Source organism: Lagenorhynchus albirostris, chromosome 13 (genome assembly GCF_949774975.1).
Source record: "Lagenorhynchus albirostris chromosome 13, mLagAlb1.1, whole genome shotgun sequence".
In the NCBI taxonomy this organism is placed as follows: domain Eukaryota; kingdom Metazoa; phylum Chordata; class Mammalia; order Artiodactyla; family Delphinidae; genus Lagenorhynchus; species Lagenorhynchus albirostris.
In genome coordinates, this window is record NC_083107.1 from 27,457,683 (window position 1) to 27,474,887 (window position 17,205).

Here is a 17,205-nt window from a genome sequence, read left to right on the forward strand (position 1 = left end):
AAGGAAGGAAGGAAAGAAAGAAAGAAAGAAAGAAAGGACGAAGGTAAAGTATAATAACGTTCTTAAAATTAAAATTGATTATTAAGAAAAAAATTTTAAGAAAAAACCATGGACGGATAGAACCCTAGGACAAATGGTGGAAGCAAGACTATACAGACAAGATCTCACACAGAAGCATACACATACACATTCACAAAAAGAGGAAAAGGGAAAAAATCATAGATCTTGCTCCCAAAGTCCACCTCCTTAATTTGGGATGATTGGCTGTCTATTCATGTATTCCACAGATGCAGGGTACATCAAGTTGATTGTGGAGCTTTAATCCGCTGCTTCTGAGGCTGCTGGGAGAGATTTCCCTTTCTCTTCTTTGTTCTCACAGCTCACAGGGGCTCAGCTTTGGATTTGGCCCTGCCTCTGCGTGTAGGTCGCTGGAGGGCGTCTGTTTTTTGCTCAGACAGGACGGGGTTAAAGGAGCCGCTGATTCGGGGGTTCTGGTGTACTGAGGCCGGCGGGGAGGGAGGGGCACGGAATGCGGGGCGGGCCTGCGGCGGCAAAGTCCGGCGTGACCCTGCACCAGCCCGAGGCCCGCCGTGCGCTCTCCCGGGGAAGTCGTCCCCGGATCCCGGGAACCCGGCAGTGGCGGGCTGCACAGGCTCCGCGGAAGAGGGGCGTGGAGAGCGACCTGCGCTCGCACACAGGCCCCTTGGTGGCGGCAGCAGCAGTCCCAACGTCTCCCGCCCGCCTCTGGGGTCCGCGCCTCCAGCCGCGGCTTGCGCCCGTCTCCGGAGTCCGCGCCCTCAGCCGCGGCTCGCGCCTGTCTCTGGGGTCCGCGCCCTCAGCCGCGGCTCGCGCCCGTCTCCGGGGTCCGCGCTTTCAGCCGCGGCTCGCGCCCGTCTCTGGGGTCCGCGCTTTCAGCCGCGGCTCGCGCCCGTCTCTGGGGTTCGCGCTTTTAGCCGCGGCTCGCGCCCGTCTCTGGAGTTCCTTTAAGCAGCGTTCTTAAACCCTTCTCCTCACGCACCAGGAAACAAAGAGGGAAGTCTCTTGCCTCTTCGGCAGGTGCAGGCTTTTCCCCGGACTCCCTCCCGGCTAGCTGTGGTGCACTAACCCCTTCAGGCTACCCAACCCCAGTCCTCTCCCTGCGCTCCGTCCAAAACCGAAACCCGAGCCTCAGAGCCTCAGCTCGCAGCCCCGCCCGTCCCGGCGGGTGAGCAGACAAGCCTCTCGGGCTGGTGAGTGCCGGTCGGCACCGATCCTCTGTGCGGGAATCTCCCCGCTTTGCCCTCCGCACCCGTTGCTGTGCACTCCTCCGCAGCTTCGAAGCTCCCCCCTCCGCCTCCCGCAGTCTCCGCCCGCGAAGGGGCTTCCTAGTGTGTGGAAACTTTTCCTCCTTCACAGCTCCCTCCCACTGGTGCAGGTCCCGTCCCTATCCTTTTGTCTCTGTTCTTTTTTCTTTTGCCCTACCCAGGTACGTGGGGAGTTTCTTGCCTTTTGGGAGGTCTAAGGTCTTCTGCCAGCGTTCAGTAGGTGTTCTGTAGGAGTTGTTCCACGTGTAGATGTATTTCTGGTGTATCTGTGGAGAGGAAGGTGATCTCCGCGGCTTACTCTTCCGCCATCTTCCTAGTCCATGTTTTTAATACCCATAAATCATATGTTGTATTTTGTGTTTTTAGAAACATTTACATGAATAGTTCTCAGTCCTTGTTTTTTTGAGAATCATTCATTCAATAAAAATGAATTGAGTACTTACTGTGTTGTTAGGCATTGCTCTTAGTGCTGGGAATATAGCTCTGAACAAAATAGACAAAAATATCTGCTGCTGTGGGGCTTACGTATTAGTGGAGAGCTTTTAAATTTATGTATAGAGATCTAGTTCACTTATTTTAATTGCTGTATAGTAGTCCCATTATATGAACAACCCACATTTCTCCTCTTAATTTGAGTGGCTGTCATAAGTACTGTTCACCAGTATTTCTGGCTCAACCTTTTTCTGGCACAAAGAGTAGGTTTATATGTCTTGGGCTCCTTTGAGCTGTATCAACACTGCACACTGAGTTGCCCTCCTATATTGTATCCTCCTTACTCTACTTGGGCTCTCATACCCTGTGTTATGCTTCTGTCTTCCCTGAATGCCCTCCTCATCCCTCTTTGGCTCTGACATTCCATGCAATGCTGCCTTCCTATACAGACAGTCTTACCTCACTAGGTCTCTTGTATCCCATGCTGGTCCATCTTACCCCTCACCCACCAGTATGAATGCTCTCATTTATTTAGGTCTTCTTTAATTTTTTTCAGCAATGTTTTTAGTTTTTAGTGAATAAGTCTTACATATCTTTTGTCATATTTATCCCTATTATTTTGTATTTTTTGATGCTTATTTTAAATGGTATTGCTGGGGCTTCCCTGGTGGCCCAGTGGTTAAGACTCTGCCCTTCCAATGCAGGGGGCATGTGTTTGAATTCTGTTCAGGGAACTAAGATCTCACATGCTGCAGTGGTGCAGCCAAAAAAATTTTTAAAAAATGCTGTTGCTTTTTAAATTTCAATTTTCAGTCATTAATTACTAGTATACTATTAAATTTGTATATTTATCTTGTATTCTGCAACCTTACTAAATCACTTACTAATTCTAGCAGCATTTTTGTGTATTCCATTGGATTTTCTATGTAGCTGATTATCTTGTCTACAAATATAGACAGGTATATTTCTTTCTTTCCAATTGGGATGCTTTCTTTTTGGTTTGGTTTTCTTGTTTTATTGAACTGGCTAGAGCCTCCAGTACAATGTTGAATAGAAGTAGTGAGAGTAAATATCTTTGCCCTGTTCCTGATCTTAGGGAGAAAGCATTTAACCATTAAGTCATATATGTTAGATATAGTCTTTTTGTACATGCCATTTAGAAGGCTGAAGAAGTTCCCTTCTAATTCTAGTTGTTGAAAGTTTCTATCAGGAATGAATATTGTTTTTGTCAAATGCTTTTTCTATGTCAGTGAGATGATCATATGTTTTTTTTTATATTTCTTTTTTAGTTTATTAATATGATAAATTATATTGAATGTTAAACCAAACTTGCATTCATGGAATAAATCCCACTTGGTCATGGTAAATTATCCTTTTTAATATGATGTGGTATTTGATTTGCTAAAATTTTGTTGAGGAGTTTTGTATCTATGTTCATGAGAAATACTTGTCTGTAGTTTTCTTTTTTGTAATATCTTTGTTTTTGGTATCAGATTAATGCTGGCCTCGTGAATAACTTGGAAAGTTTTCCCTCTGGTTTTCCAGAAGAATTTGTGCAGTGTTGGCAATTACCTTCCTTAAATATTTGGTAGAATCTAACAGTGAAACCACTTGGCCTTGGAGATTTGTTTGTTTTTGGTGAGAAAGTTGTTAACTAAAAATTTAATTATAAAAATAAATACATGGCTGCTTGCATTTTGTGTTTCTTGAGTAAATTTTGCTTATTTGTATCTTTCAAATAATTTGTCCATGTCATCCAAGTTTTTGAATTCCTTAACAAAAGTTATTCATGATATTCCTGTATTATTTTAACAGTGTAGGATCTATAGTGATACTTTCTCTTTCATTGCTTATGTTGATAATTTGTCTTTTCTCTCTTTGTTTCTGTCTCTGTCTCTCTGATTATTTTGGCTAGAGGTTTGTCAATTTTATGATTTTTTTGAAAATAGTAATTTAGGTTTTATTGAGTTTTTTTTCCTCGTTTTTCTATTTTACTGATTTTCACTGGTATCTTTAGTATTTCCTTTCTCCTGCTTACTTGGGGTTTAATTTGCTCTTACAAATTGAAGTATAGTTGATTTACAATGTTGTGTTAGTTTCAAGTGTACATCAAAGTGATTCAGTTATATATATATATATATCTCATAATATATATCTCATATTTTCTTTATCCATTCATCCCTTGATGGACACTTGGGTTGCTTCCATGTCTTGGCTATTGTAAATAATTTGCTCTTTTTTTAGCTTTATTAGGTGGAGGCCTAGGGCATTGATTTTGGTTCTGTTTTCTAATGTAGCCATATAAAGCTGTACATTTCTCTCTAAGCAGTGTTTTGACTGCATCTTACATGTTTTCTGATGTTGTGGGTTTTTTTTTTACATTTATTTCAAATATTTTCTAATTTCTTTTGTAATTTTTAGAATTTATTTCACCAACTTATTTAGAAGTTCATTGGTTAATTTCTAAATATTAGGGGATTTTCCAAATTTATCAAAATTGATTTGTAATTTCACTTCATTGTGTTCATAAATGTAAAACGTATGATTGCAACCTTTTATATATTTTGAGACTTGTTTTACGCCCCAGCATATGGTCTGTTTTGGTGAAAATTACATACACACTTCAAAATAATATATATTGTTATTGAGGAGAGCATTCTTTAACTGTCATTTAGATATACTTGGTGTTGTGCAGGTTTTCTCTATCCTTATGATTTTGTATTTGTTATTTGTTGACAGAGGAGTGTTGAAGTTGCCTATTATAACTGGCTTTGCATATGTCTTCTTTCTGTTCTTTCAGTTTTTGCTATGTGTATTTTGAAGCTCTCTTATTGGATGCATATACATTAAGCATTGTTGTATCTTCTTGACGAAAGGACCCATTTGTAATTATGGAAGGTTCTTCTTTATCCCTGAAATATGTGTTGTTTTTCTTTTTTTCTTTTTTTCTGAAATATGTGTTGTTTGGTATTAATGCAGCCAGCCACTGCTGCTTTCTTTTTAATTTTTACATTGTCTGTTTTTAATATCCTTTTTTCTAAAATATTCTTAACAGCTTCATTGAGACACAGTTTACCTACTTTTCACTTCATTCATTTAATGTATACAATTCAGTGGCTTTTAGTGTAGTCAGAGTTCTGTGACCATCACCACAATCAATTGTAGAATGTTTTTATTCTTCACAAAAGAAACTCTGAGCCCCCTGGCCATCAGCACACAATTTTCTCCTGTCCCCTGCCCCCCTTGCCAGCTACTGGGAACTACTGATTTATTTTCTGTTTCTTCAGATTTGCCTATTCTGGACATTCCATATAAATGGAATCATATAATATATCGTTCTTTGTGATTGGCTTCTTTCATTTAACATGATGTTTCCAAGGTTAATCCATGTTGTACCATATATCAGTACTTCATTTCTTTTTAAAATTAATTAATTAATTAATTTTGGGCTGCGTTGGGTCTTCATTGCTGCACACGGGCTTTCTCTAGTTGCGGTGAGCGGGGCCTACTCTTCGTTGTGGTGTGCGGGCTTCTCATTGCGATGGCCTCTCTGGTTGCGGAGCACGGGCTCTAGGCACGTGGGCTTCAATAGTTGTGGCACGTGGGCTCAGTAGTTGTGGCTTGTGGGCTCTAGAGTACAGAGTAGTTGTGGCGCACGGGCTTAGTTGCTTTGTGGCATGTGGGATCTTCCCAGACCAGGGCTAAAACCCATGTTCCCTGCCCTGGCAGGCGGATTCTTAACCGCTGCACCACCAGGGAAGTCCCATCTCTTTAATTGCTGAATATTCCACTGTATGGATTTACCACATTTTATTTATCCATTCATTAGTTGATGAGCATTTGGGTTGTTTACAATTTTGGGTTTTTACAAATAATGCTGCTATGCATTTTTGTTTACAGGTTGTTGTATGGACATATGTTTTCATTTCTCTTGGCTATATACACCTAGGAATGAAATTTTGCTGGATCATGGTAACTCTGTTTATCCATTTGAGGAACTGCCAGCCTGTTTTCCAAAGCAGCTGTGCCATTTTACCTTCCCCCAGCAGCAAATGAGGATTCGATTTTCTGTACATCCTAGCCAATACTTATCACTGTCTGTCTTTTGATTATGGCCATCTTGGTGGGTGTGAAATGCTATCTCGTTGTTCACCTTCATTTTGAAATATATTTTTGGTGGGCATATAATTCTAGGTTTATAGATTCATTAGTTCTTAAGATATCATTTTTTTGTCTTCTGGCTTATGTAGTTTCTGAGGGAGAAGTATATGAACAGCCTTAACTTTTTTGTCACTCTACTTAATGTGTCTTTTCTCCAGCTGTTTAAAAACTTTTGTCTGTATAATTTGTTCTCAGCAATTTGATTTTGATATGCTTTGGTGTAAATATGTTTGTATGCATGAATGTGTGTGTATATTTATACTGCTTGTGGTTTGTTTAGTTGCTTGTTTTTTTTTGAAATTTTCATAAAATCTGGAAGATGTTCAGATATTATTTTTCCAAACATTTTTTTTGTCCTTTTTCCATCCTCATTCTGAGACTTCAGTTATATCTATGTTGGACAACTTCACATAATCCCACAGGTGACTTGAGGATCTTCTTTTTCTCCAGTCTTTTTTTTTGTGCTTTATATGGGATAGATTTTATTGCTGTGTTCTTTCTTTTTCATTGTCTAATCTTTTAATCTTATCCAGTGAAATTTTCATTTCAGATGATATATTTTTCATCGTTAGGAGTTCCATTTAGTTTTTTATGTTTAATTTCTTTTGTTAGTTTTGCATCTTTAAAAAATACCTGTAACAGAGCTCTAATTTCTGTTTTTATGTACTTCTTTGCTAGTTCTGTCACTTCTGGTATTTTGGATTTCTCTGAAGATTATTTTGTTTTTCCTAGTTACATGTCATTTTTTTGGTTCTTATCATGTCTTATAAGTTTTGATTGGATAATTGTCATTATATTATGTTGTTGAGTGTCTGGATTTTGGGGAGCTTTTTTTTCTTAGAGGGTGTTGGTCTTTGTTTTGGCAAATAGTTTAGTTGTTTTCAGATCCACTTGATCCCAATCCCATCAGACCCCATTTTTAAGCTTTGGTAGGCCCTCCTTCATTCCAGGGGTTGCTGTGGGTAGTATTCATCTACTTTGAAAAACTCAGAAACCCCCAGGGACTCTTCACGTTGGCTGTGCAGAGTTCAGATGTTTCTCTGTCTTGTCTGAGTTCCTTGAAGTGTTTTTCTTACATCTTGCTGCTGTCTGTCTGTCTCTCCTTCCTTGCCTTCTCTCCCTCCCTTCTCTTCCTTCTCTTCCTTCCCTCCCTTCTTTATGCCTGTTCATGCAGAATTTCACTTTTCCTATGCCTGGCCTAGTACTTAGCAAAGACTCAAGGGAACCCTTATGTAAATTTCTGCATCTTTTTTCTGCATTGCTTCCTTTTTTTTTTTTTTTTTTTTTGGAATTCTGCTGCACAACCTTAAGGTGCACAAGCTTTCCTGAACTCCTGTCTCTGATGCTAACTCTGCTAAGTTGTTGGGCTCTGTTTGGGTTTTCTCTGACTGTGTCCATGATCTAGAAATCACATTCAGTCAGATAACCCAGATAACTATTTTTTATTTTACTTATTTATTTTTTGGCTGTGTTGGGTCTTTGTTACTGCGCCTGGGCTTTTTCTAGTTGTGGCGAGCGGGGGCTACTCAACGTTGCGGTGTACGGGCTTCTCATTGCAGTGGCTTCTCTTGTTGCGGAGCACGGGCTCTAGACGCATGGGCTTCAGTATTTGTGGCACATGGGCTCAGTAGTTGTGGCTCACGGGCTCTAGAGTGCCGACTCAGTAGTTGTGGAGCACGGGCTTTGTTGCTCAGAGACATGTGGGATCTTCCTGGACCAGGGCTCGAACCCATGTCCCCTGCTTTGGCAGGCGGATTCTTAACCACTGTGCCACCAGGGAAGCCCCCCAGATAACTATTAAATTCACCTTGTTTGTTTCTCTTTTTTCAGAGATCACAGTTCTGTGTTACTTGATGTTCACTATGTGAAAGCAGTTGTTTTATGTATTTTAGCCAGTATTTTACTTCTTAAGAGTGAGAGTTCATGTCTGTTCTTTGTTATTCCTTAATGGCTGGAAGCCTAGTTATTTTTTTTTTTAAGCTATAAATACTCATTATACTACTAGGTTTTATGTTCCCTGAGGAAAGATATCTGACCATCTTTCTAGCTCTAGCACATAGAAGGGATTAAATATTTCTTAATGATGCTCTTTAATTAGGAAAGACACTACTATTTTCTGTGCAGAAAGATTTTGTTTTATATTCTTATCATACTCTGAATTTTAAGAAATTTCTCATGGGTAGTTGTAATCCACTTTGAAAGATTACTTATTAGAATTTTAAAAACCATCATTGTGAACGAGTTCCATACCATGACAAAAAAGTTCCAAAATTTAATTTGCCTAGAATCAACATTCCTCTTCTCAGGATAGCATTCAACCATGTCTAAGTTATTCTGACCTTAAGTTATCCAATTTTTAGGATTATTTAGACATCTTTTCCTGCCTTATTTTAAAAAATTTCTTGCTTTTATTTCATTTACTTTCTTTCTGCTCACATCTCTATTAGGGAGCCTGCATGCGGTGGGGGGAGGGGGAGAGCTAGCACATTTCGCTTTTGATTCAGTTTTAATGTTTAGAGGTTGTCAAAAGTAATGTCAAAATCTTGTTTTAGATTTCCATGGCCCCTGGAAATAGAATTCTTTTCTTTTGGTGTCTGCTATAGAGGTGTTTAATTGGCTGTCATTCTTTAACCTGTCACTGATATTGAAGTACACTAGAAATTTGAATGAATCTTATTGATCTGTTACAGTTGGAGTATGAGTGTGTTAGGGAAAGGACAATGGGGAAATAAAGTAACATTCTTTATTGCCAGAAATCACTGGGTTTTGTACTAATTAGCCTTGAAAAATGTGGAGTTATTTGACAGACCAGATGTTTTCACTGTGCAGCCATGTGTCTCATCAGTGAATGTGCCTTGTGTCTGCAGGCAACATTGTTAGATTTTTCTCATTCTATAAACAATGTTCCAAAATATAACTAAACCCTAAAGTGTGTTTATCTTTTTGGCTTAATTTCTAGGTTTATATCCATTCTAAAGTTTCTCTCTAGAGGAAATGCATTTTATTGCACATAGCTCTTCGTACCTAATTGTAGTATAAACACCATTCTGTTTATACTAAACCATGTGAATTGTATTGTTTGTGAGTCTGTAAAATTTTAATAAAAGCAACCATTTCAGATTAAACTATATTTGTAATTTTATTTCTTAATTTAGGGGAAATAATTCTTTCTTCCCTTCATTTATTTGGACTAAGATTTTGATTTTTGGAACACAGAAGGGAAAAACATAAGCAAAGAAAACAAGTAAATCCAACCTCTAATCTTTAGTGTTTGTGGTATTACGTGCATTGGAGTAAGAAGAGTTTAAGTATCTCCCATGGAATTCATTCTTAAAACCGGAAATAGAACTATAAGTCTTTTATTTACAGGATCAAAACTGAGTTTTTCCTATACTAAATATGGGAAATGTAGAAATTAAAAACGTGAAGACGAAAACTATTACCCATAATGTTCCTATCCAAAGGAAAGAAAAATCATGGTTAACATTTTTGTATATATTTTCTTAGTCATTTTCTATGTACTTATATTTGTGTGTGTGTTTATATTTAGTACTGTGTAGCTCATACATATGTATACATAATTTACACATGTATAATATTTGTAATTTTGAAAAACATTATCATACTTGTAAGTTCAATTTTTTTGAAATAATTTTCACTCAACAATATTGTAAACACTTCGCTGTTTTATTATTCTTTGAATATACATATATACTACATGGATATATCATAATGCGTTTAACCAATTCCTTGTTAATAGACTTCTAGATTAGTTTTTTATTTGTTAATATAAACAACTACAGTTCAAGAGGCTTATACATATTTTTGTACATGTAATTTTTTTGTGGGGGAGAATGCAACTGCTTAGAATACTTGTTTGGTGAAATTTTTCATTGAAAACGTGAATCATTAATATAAATATGTTTATCAGCAGGCTGTGAATTCTCATTTATTAAAACCCCTGATAATAATATCCATTATTTTTTAAGAAATTGTTGGCAGTTTGAGTGACAAAATTTTATTTTTTATTTTCATTTCTTCACATCAGTTCAACTTTTTTTTTTTTCATGTTTGCCATTTTGGGGCTCTTTTGTGGCTTTTCTTTGTTCATTGCTTAAAAAAAATCCCTCAAAAAAAATCTAATGTGTCTGATATTAATATAGCCATTCAAGCACTTTTATGGTTACTTTTGGGGTATATCTTATTCTAGCTTTTACTTCAGTCTGTTTGTATCTGTGATTCTAAAGTGGGTTTCTTGTAAGCAACGTATAGTTGGATCATGCTTTTTTTTTTTTTTTTTTGCGGTACGCGGGCCTCTCACTGTTGTGGCTTCTCCCGTTGCGGAGCACAGGCTCCGGACGCGCAGGCTCAGCAGCCATGGCTCACAGGCCTAGATGCTCTGCGGCATGTGGGATCTTCCCGGACTGGGGCACGAACCCGTGTCCCCTGCATCGGCAGGCGGACTCTCAACCACTGCGCCACCAGGGAAGCCCAGGATCATGCTTTTTATATTATTTACTTATTTTTAATTTTTATTTATTTTTTTGAAGATGTTGGGGATAGGAGTTTATTAATTAATTAATTTATTTTTGCTGTGTTGGGTCTTCGTTTCTGTGCGAGGGCTTTCTCTAGTTCTGGCAAGCGGGGGCCACGCTTCATCGCGGTGCGCGGGCCTCTCACTATCGTGGCCTCTCTTGTTGCGGAGCACAGGCTCCAGACTCGCAGGCTCAGTAGTTGTGGCTCACGGGCCTAGTTGCTCCGCGGCATGTGGGATCCTCCCAGACCAGGGTTCGAACCCGTGTCCCCTGCATTAGCAGGCAGATTCTCAACCACTGCGCCACCAGGGAAGCCCTATTTTTTATTTTATTTTAGCCGCATTGTGCGGCATGCGGGATCTTAGTTCCCCAACCAGGGATTGAACCCATGCCCCCTGCGGTGGAAGCATGGAGTCTTAACCGCTGGAACGCCAGGGAAGTCCCTGGATCATGCTTTTTAAATCCTGTCTGACAGCGTCTGCCTTTTGAACATGTATTTTTTTTTTTTAAATTTTATTTATTTATTTATGGCTGTGTTGGGCCTTCTCTGCTGCATGCAGGCTTTCTCTAGCTATGGCGAGCAGAAGCCACTGTTCGTTGCTAGGGCATGTGGGATCTTCCCAGGCCAGGGCTCGAACCCGTGTCCCCTGCATTGGCAGGCAGACTCTCAACCTTCACGCCACCGGGGAAGTCCCTGAACATGTATTTTTAATTTTTTTATTTTTTTGCGGTACACGGGCCTCTCACTGTTTTGGCCTCTTCCGTTGCGGAGCACAGGCTCTGGATGCGCAGGCCCAGCGGCCATGGCTCACGGGCCCAGCTGCTCCGCGGCATGTGGGATCTTCCCGGACCGGGGCACAAACCCGTGTCCCCTGTATCGGCAGGTGGACTCTCAACCACTGCGCCACCAGGGAAGCACCAGTGTCTGCCTTTTGATTTGCGTGCTTATTAGTCCATTTGCATTTAATATAATTATTAATATGGTTGGGTTTTGCTCTTTACTTTCTATGTTTTTCATGTCTTTTTTGTTCTTATTTATCTTTTACTCCTTTTTTGTATTAAATATTTTGTAGTATACTATTTTAATTCTTCCGTAAACCTTTTAATGTATTTTTTGAGGTTTTTTTTTTTTTTAGAGGTTACTCTGTGGATTATAATCTTCTTCATTTGTCACAGTCTACTTTAGGTCATTGCTCGTGTAGTTTTGATATAATATATAGAAGTAGTTTTGCTTCAACTTAGCTCCATTTCTTCCCTCTTCTTTTGTGCTATTATTGTCATTTATATTATATCTATATATTTTATAAACCCAACAATACAGTGTTATAATCATTGCTTTAAAAACTATTGTCTTTTACTGATAGTAAAAGAAGAAAAGAGAAAAAACCCCACATTTATTCAGTCTTTTATATTTAGCATATATTTACTCTTTCCTATATTCTTCATTTTTTTTCCTCTGAATTCAAGTTACTATCTGCTATCATTTCCTTTCTGGCTTTCTTTAGTATTTCTTGTAAGGCAGATCTGCTAGCAAGGAATTCTATTAGTCTTTGTTTATCTGGGAATATAATTCATTTTCATTTTTAAAGGCTAGTCATCAGCTAATGGTTGGTCCTGGGTGCTCAAAGAAACTTGAGCTGAGAAAGGTGTCTACCCTTTGTTAGTGGACTTGTATGTGGGTTAGGGAGTGCGTTCAAAATTCAGGCAAGTTTTCAAGTCTGCTGAGCTTTTATATTCTGCCAAGCCTTCTCCTATGTGCAGGCCTGCAGTCTCCTAGTCAGCTAAGGATGTGTGGAGTGCTTAGGCCCTTTTAGGTGTCCCCTGCATTTGTGCACAGCTTCTCAGTCAGCTAGGGATATTCAGAGAGCTATCAGGTTATTCTATGGGTCTCCTATTTCCAGGACTTCCCTGTTAAGTTTTTGGTTAGTCCTCCAGTCTGCTCTTTGTTCCAACGTAGACGAACTTCAGCCCATTAGAGCTGGAGGTTCCCCCCACTCTCTTCCTTTTTTAAAATGAGTTTGCTACTTTTCCTAACAACACCACTCCATATAAGATTTTCACCCTCTGCTCCAAATCATGTCAGCCCCTAACTGAAGAGAAGCTGCTGATTTTCCTGACAAGCCATAACCAGTGATGGGGTGAGGGGAGGTGGAGAGGGTGATGGAGGTAGCCCCAGGCAAGAATACCACAAAGTCCCTCTCTATTTAGCAGTTTTCATGAATAAACCCTTCTCAATTTGTTGTTCTCCTCTGCAGAGTCCTTTCCAATTTCCGGAGTCTTGAAATGGTTGTTTGGGACAGTTTTGTCTAGTTTATATTTGCTTTTTGGGTAGAAGATTTGCTAAGCTCTTCTGTGTGCCATAGTTGGAAGTCTATCCTTGGGTACTTTATTTTATGGGATGATTTTTGTGGCATTGATATGATCATTTTATATTTCCCTTTATTTATTTTTTCCTAGCAATGGCCTTTATTCTTTATGTAATGAGTTTCATTGGTGGATTTTCAAAGTTTTCTGTATTCTTGGGAAAAATCTTTTTTTGATTATAATTTATTAAGTCCTGTAATATATATATTGATTTTTAATAATTTTACATTAATTTTTCCATTCATGTTTTTATTGAAACTTAATCCTGGATTTGTCTTAATGTACAGTGAAAACTAATTCAGGCTAGAAATTTTGCCTGAGGAATATATCTGTGGCCCTAAAGAAGACTGAGTTGAGCTAAAGGTGATGCAATTCCTTTTATAGGCATTATCCTGCACTGAAAACTCTGGAACATCTAGAGCATACCTATCTGCCTCAAGTAAGCCATTATCGATTCTGCAAGGTGATGGTGGACAATATCCCCAAGCTTCGAGAAGAAATTAAGGATGTTTCTATGTCTGATCTCAAAGACTTTCTGGAGAGTATCCGCAAACATTCAGACAAAATTGGAGAGACTGCCATGAAGCAAGTAGGTCTTGGGTTTATGATAGGTTGGCCAATGACTTTGCAAGTATTCTGTTAAACACAGATTTCTTCTTGCTAAATGTCTTAATTGTTTCTTGTCATTTTAGGGAAGTCCTTCATCTTTATGGGAACACATGATTTTAAAATATCTTTTATTTTCTTAGCAGAGCAGTGAATTATTTACTAGTATATTGTTTTGCTCTGTGAATATTCAGTACATACTGATTGATTGTGATGGTTTATATTGGTGCTTTGAAGAGGCTTTTCTATTTTTTGAATACTTTTCTTGACTTTGGGTATGATTTGAAGCCCAAGATTTTTTTTCCCCCCAAGATTTTTAAAAGTTCTTTCTAGTTAATGAGCTAAATTGTGCTGCAGGTACCTTTGGTTGATTATTTACTATGTAATTAAGCAAGATGTCATGTTATATATGAATATTTCTATAACTGTTATTTCTGATATCAATGGGTATCAATGAAAAAAGACCTTTTGGGAAATGCTGGGAATTATGATCACAGAAAGGAATTTGTTTATAGCTTATAAATTAACAATGTGTTGAAAGTGTTTTGATTTTTTTCTTTCAATAACTTCATCTCTAAGTTATGAAAGCCACAAGGAACGTCCAGAAGTACTTTGTCGTTATGAATAAAGAACAGTAATAATTTGCAGTATTACTTGCTCTTTTGAAATTTAAGTCACACTGCTTTTATTAAAATTTCTCAGTATACCTTATGATGTAACCTATAACAATAAGTAGAAGATCCAGCTGTTTATGGAAAGTGTTTTTTGGTTCTATAAATAACTGTGTTCTTGAATAAGTCATTTGTAGTTCTTAATTCTGTGAGGAATGAGGGAGTAGGTCATATTTTTGGTCTCAACTAGCCTTGGTAATCTTTTAGATATGTCTTTGATTCTGCAAAAGAGATCTGCCTCTTTGGAAATCCCTTTCCTAAGGGAATACACATATTCTTTTCCCAATTCTTCTTTTAATTTCCTTATTGTTATACTTTACGAAGTGGATAAAACTAGTTGATGATAAACCCTGATGGAAATAATCATATCATGTCATTTTTTTTAGTGGTGAAGAAACAAAATTAATCATTGAAAATACACTTTTGCCTTGCTGTGTATATTTTGAGTACAGGAATGAAGGTATCTTGTAAGACAAGTCTTTATTGTGGTTGACAAATTTTTACTAATTTTTCAAAATATACAAGAGTATAGTACACAGTTGCTTTTTCTAGGCCTTTGCTTGAGAAATTACTTCCTTTTTGGTGAAAGAGAGGATTCCATGAAGAATATTGTTATTTCATTTAATGTGAGATATCTGGTCTCTCCCCCAATTATCTGAAGAAATTAAGGCCTAGGCCAGGGAAGTGATTTGCTCAAGTTCAGACAGCTTGTAAAGGTCAGATTCTGTAGTAGAATTCAGATTAGACTGAGATGAATTTGTCTGCTATGGCACTCAAAATGTGTAAACTGTTAACTGTTGGCTGTATTTTTGTCATTTAAAGAAATGGTGAAGAAACCTTTCGTGAATTCAGGACTTTTTAATTAACTGATAACCCTTTATTCCTCCTATAGCATTTTTCATCTCAAGTATAGCTCTTACTGCATGTATTACTATCCTATGCTATGGGATATATAAGATCATTGAATAAAGATATCTTACACATTTTAAAATCTAGTACCTAAATTTAGTACCTAAAAAGTAAGGAAAGTAGGAGGGAGAGAAACTACCATATACTTTGTACGTAGTAGGTGTTCAGTAAATATTTGTTTGAATTCATGGATGTTAGAAAAGAGGGAGAGATCTGGTTTATTTCTCACTTATGTCAAGCCCAAAATGATGTTTCTGATTTGTGATGGTTTTCTTTGCAATGGTGATTTAAGGAAAGTTTCCATTATATGGGTCTGTCATTTTTAATATGGTTTTGAAGATTGCTGCAAAAGGGGAAAGACCAAAGAGTATTGCATGTGGTAGGGTTTTTAAGGGCTAGGCATGGATGTGACACATCATCACTTCTCTGATATCACTGGCCAGAACTTAATAACATGGCCATAGCAACCTGTAAGAGATGCTGGGGAATATAATCTCACTCTGTCTAAGAGAAGAACACAGTTTTGGTGCATAGTAGCTAGTCTCTGGCACAGTTCTACCCTTTTGGTCATCAAATATTTCTTCACTCCTTTTTTTTTAAAAAATAAATTTATTTATTTATGGCTGTGTTGGGTCTTCGTTGCTGCGCGTGAGCTTTTTCTAGTTGTGGCAAGTGGGGGCTACTCTTCGTTGTGGTGTGTGGGCTTCTCGTTGTGGTGGCTTCTCTTGTTGTAGAGCATGGGCTCTAGGTGTACAGGCTCAGTAGTTGTGGCTCGTAGGCTCAGTAGTTGTGGCACACGGGCTTAGTTGCTCCGCTGCATGTGGGATCTTCCCGGACCAGGGCTCAAACCCGTGTCCCCTGCAGTGGCAGGGGGATTCTTAACCACTGCGCTGTCAGGGAATTCCATATCTGTTCACTCTTCCTCTCATCCATAGAACATACTTGTCCCTTCCCTAAGGAATACAACCCAATATCCCATCTAGTTACTACATCCATCTCAAAGTACGATATCTTCCAGGGATGCTCAGTACTCTCCATCAGATCCAGATGTGGCTCTTCAGTGGGCTGATGACCAGGAACTAAGATAGGTTATCTGCACCTGTGGCCCTCCCACCCTCAGTATACCATGGAGAAGCTAGAACAGAATAGCTACAACAAAAACTTCCATTTAGAAAAGGGAAGAACAGGAGATGTGCAGTATTACCTGCTTCATAGCAAATCATGTAATCCTTTTGGGCCATCATTGGGAAATCTTTCTGCCTTAGTAGTAGGGGAACTTCCTTGTCTAGATGTTGATTCTGTGGAAAGAACTCCTTTGCCCATTGTTCTCCTGGGCTCTTGGCTGCATCTTAGTTTTTCTTTCCCTATTTTTTTCTGTGTACATTTCTGAAGTGTGTGCTGGGGAATATACCTTCATTTGAAGATTTTTTTCTCTCTCTCTGTAGATATACACATACATCTACATTTACACTTATATCTACAACCACATTTATATCTCTATCTTTCAGTGCTTACTTTCTGCTTCTACAAGTTTAGGAGCCCAAGGGTTGTTTTAAGGTTCTGAACAAAGTTTTATTTAGTCCAGATTTGTGGGGTTTTGACATTACAGTTAACTCAAAACTTAGTAGACCTCTGATCTGTCTCTTTCCAATAGGTTCTATTTAGATACCATACCCACTGTTCTTTTCTAAATATAATTTTCAGGAATGATTTTTTTTCTTCTTCCCTGTTTGGGGAGGTAGTAGAGTTGGGGGAGCATAACCCTTGCCTCATGTCTCTTTCTTACTTAGGCCCTACTTGGAGGCTATATGAAATAACGGGTAAGAAAACCATACCTGAATCTAATTTTTGCCTCAGGATTAAGTCACTTTGTTCAAGGAGGTCTTCTTTGGACTTAATTGCTCAAAATTTACCATCTTTTTCTTTTACTATTTGGGATCTATATGTGTTCAGCTTTCTAACCCTCTGAGGCCCAAGTTTCTGGCCTTGTGCTATTCCCTGTAATTTCACTTTTCAAAGTAGGAAATTTTGTGCTCATCGTTTTTGTGTAAAACCTTGGTAAAAGCAGAAAGCAAATGCCAATATACACTATAACTCTCTCTCTACATTCACATATAGAGCTACAGACCCAATAGACATGTGGTGTGCCTTTTCATTTATTACAGGTTCCAGTTTTGCCAGTTGTTTTGCCACAATATCACAGGGCTTTTCAGGCCTTTGACT

General features: G+C 38.5%; 1 protein-coding gene across 1 annotated transcript in view; it reads left to right on the forward strand.

Annotated features, from left to right (window-relative positions):
* Positions 1-17,205, forward strand: part of EXOC6B (exocyst complex component 6B) — a 712,247-nt gene that overhangs the window by 95,397 nt on the left and 599,645 nt on the right. Inside the window, exon 6 of the mRNA XM_060169979.1 lies at positions 13,181-13,385. Coding sequence (XP_060025962.1) covers positions 13,181-13,385 — 205 coding nt within the window. The remainder of the gene's footprint in view (positions 1-13,180; positions 13,386-17,205) is intronic.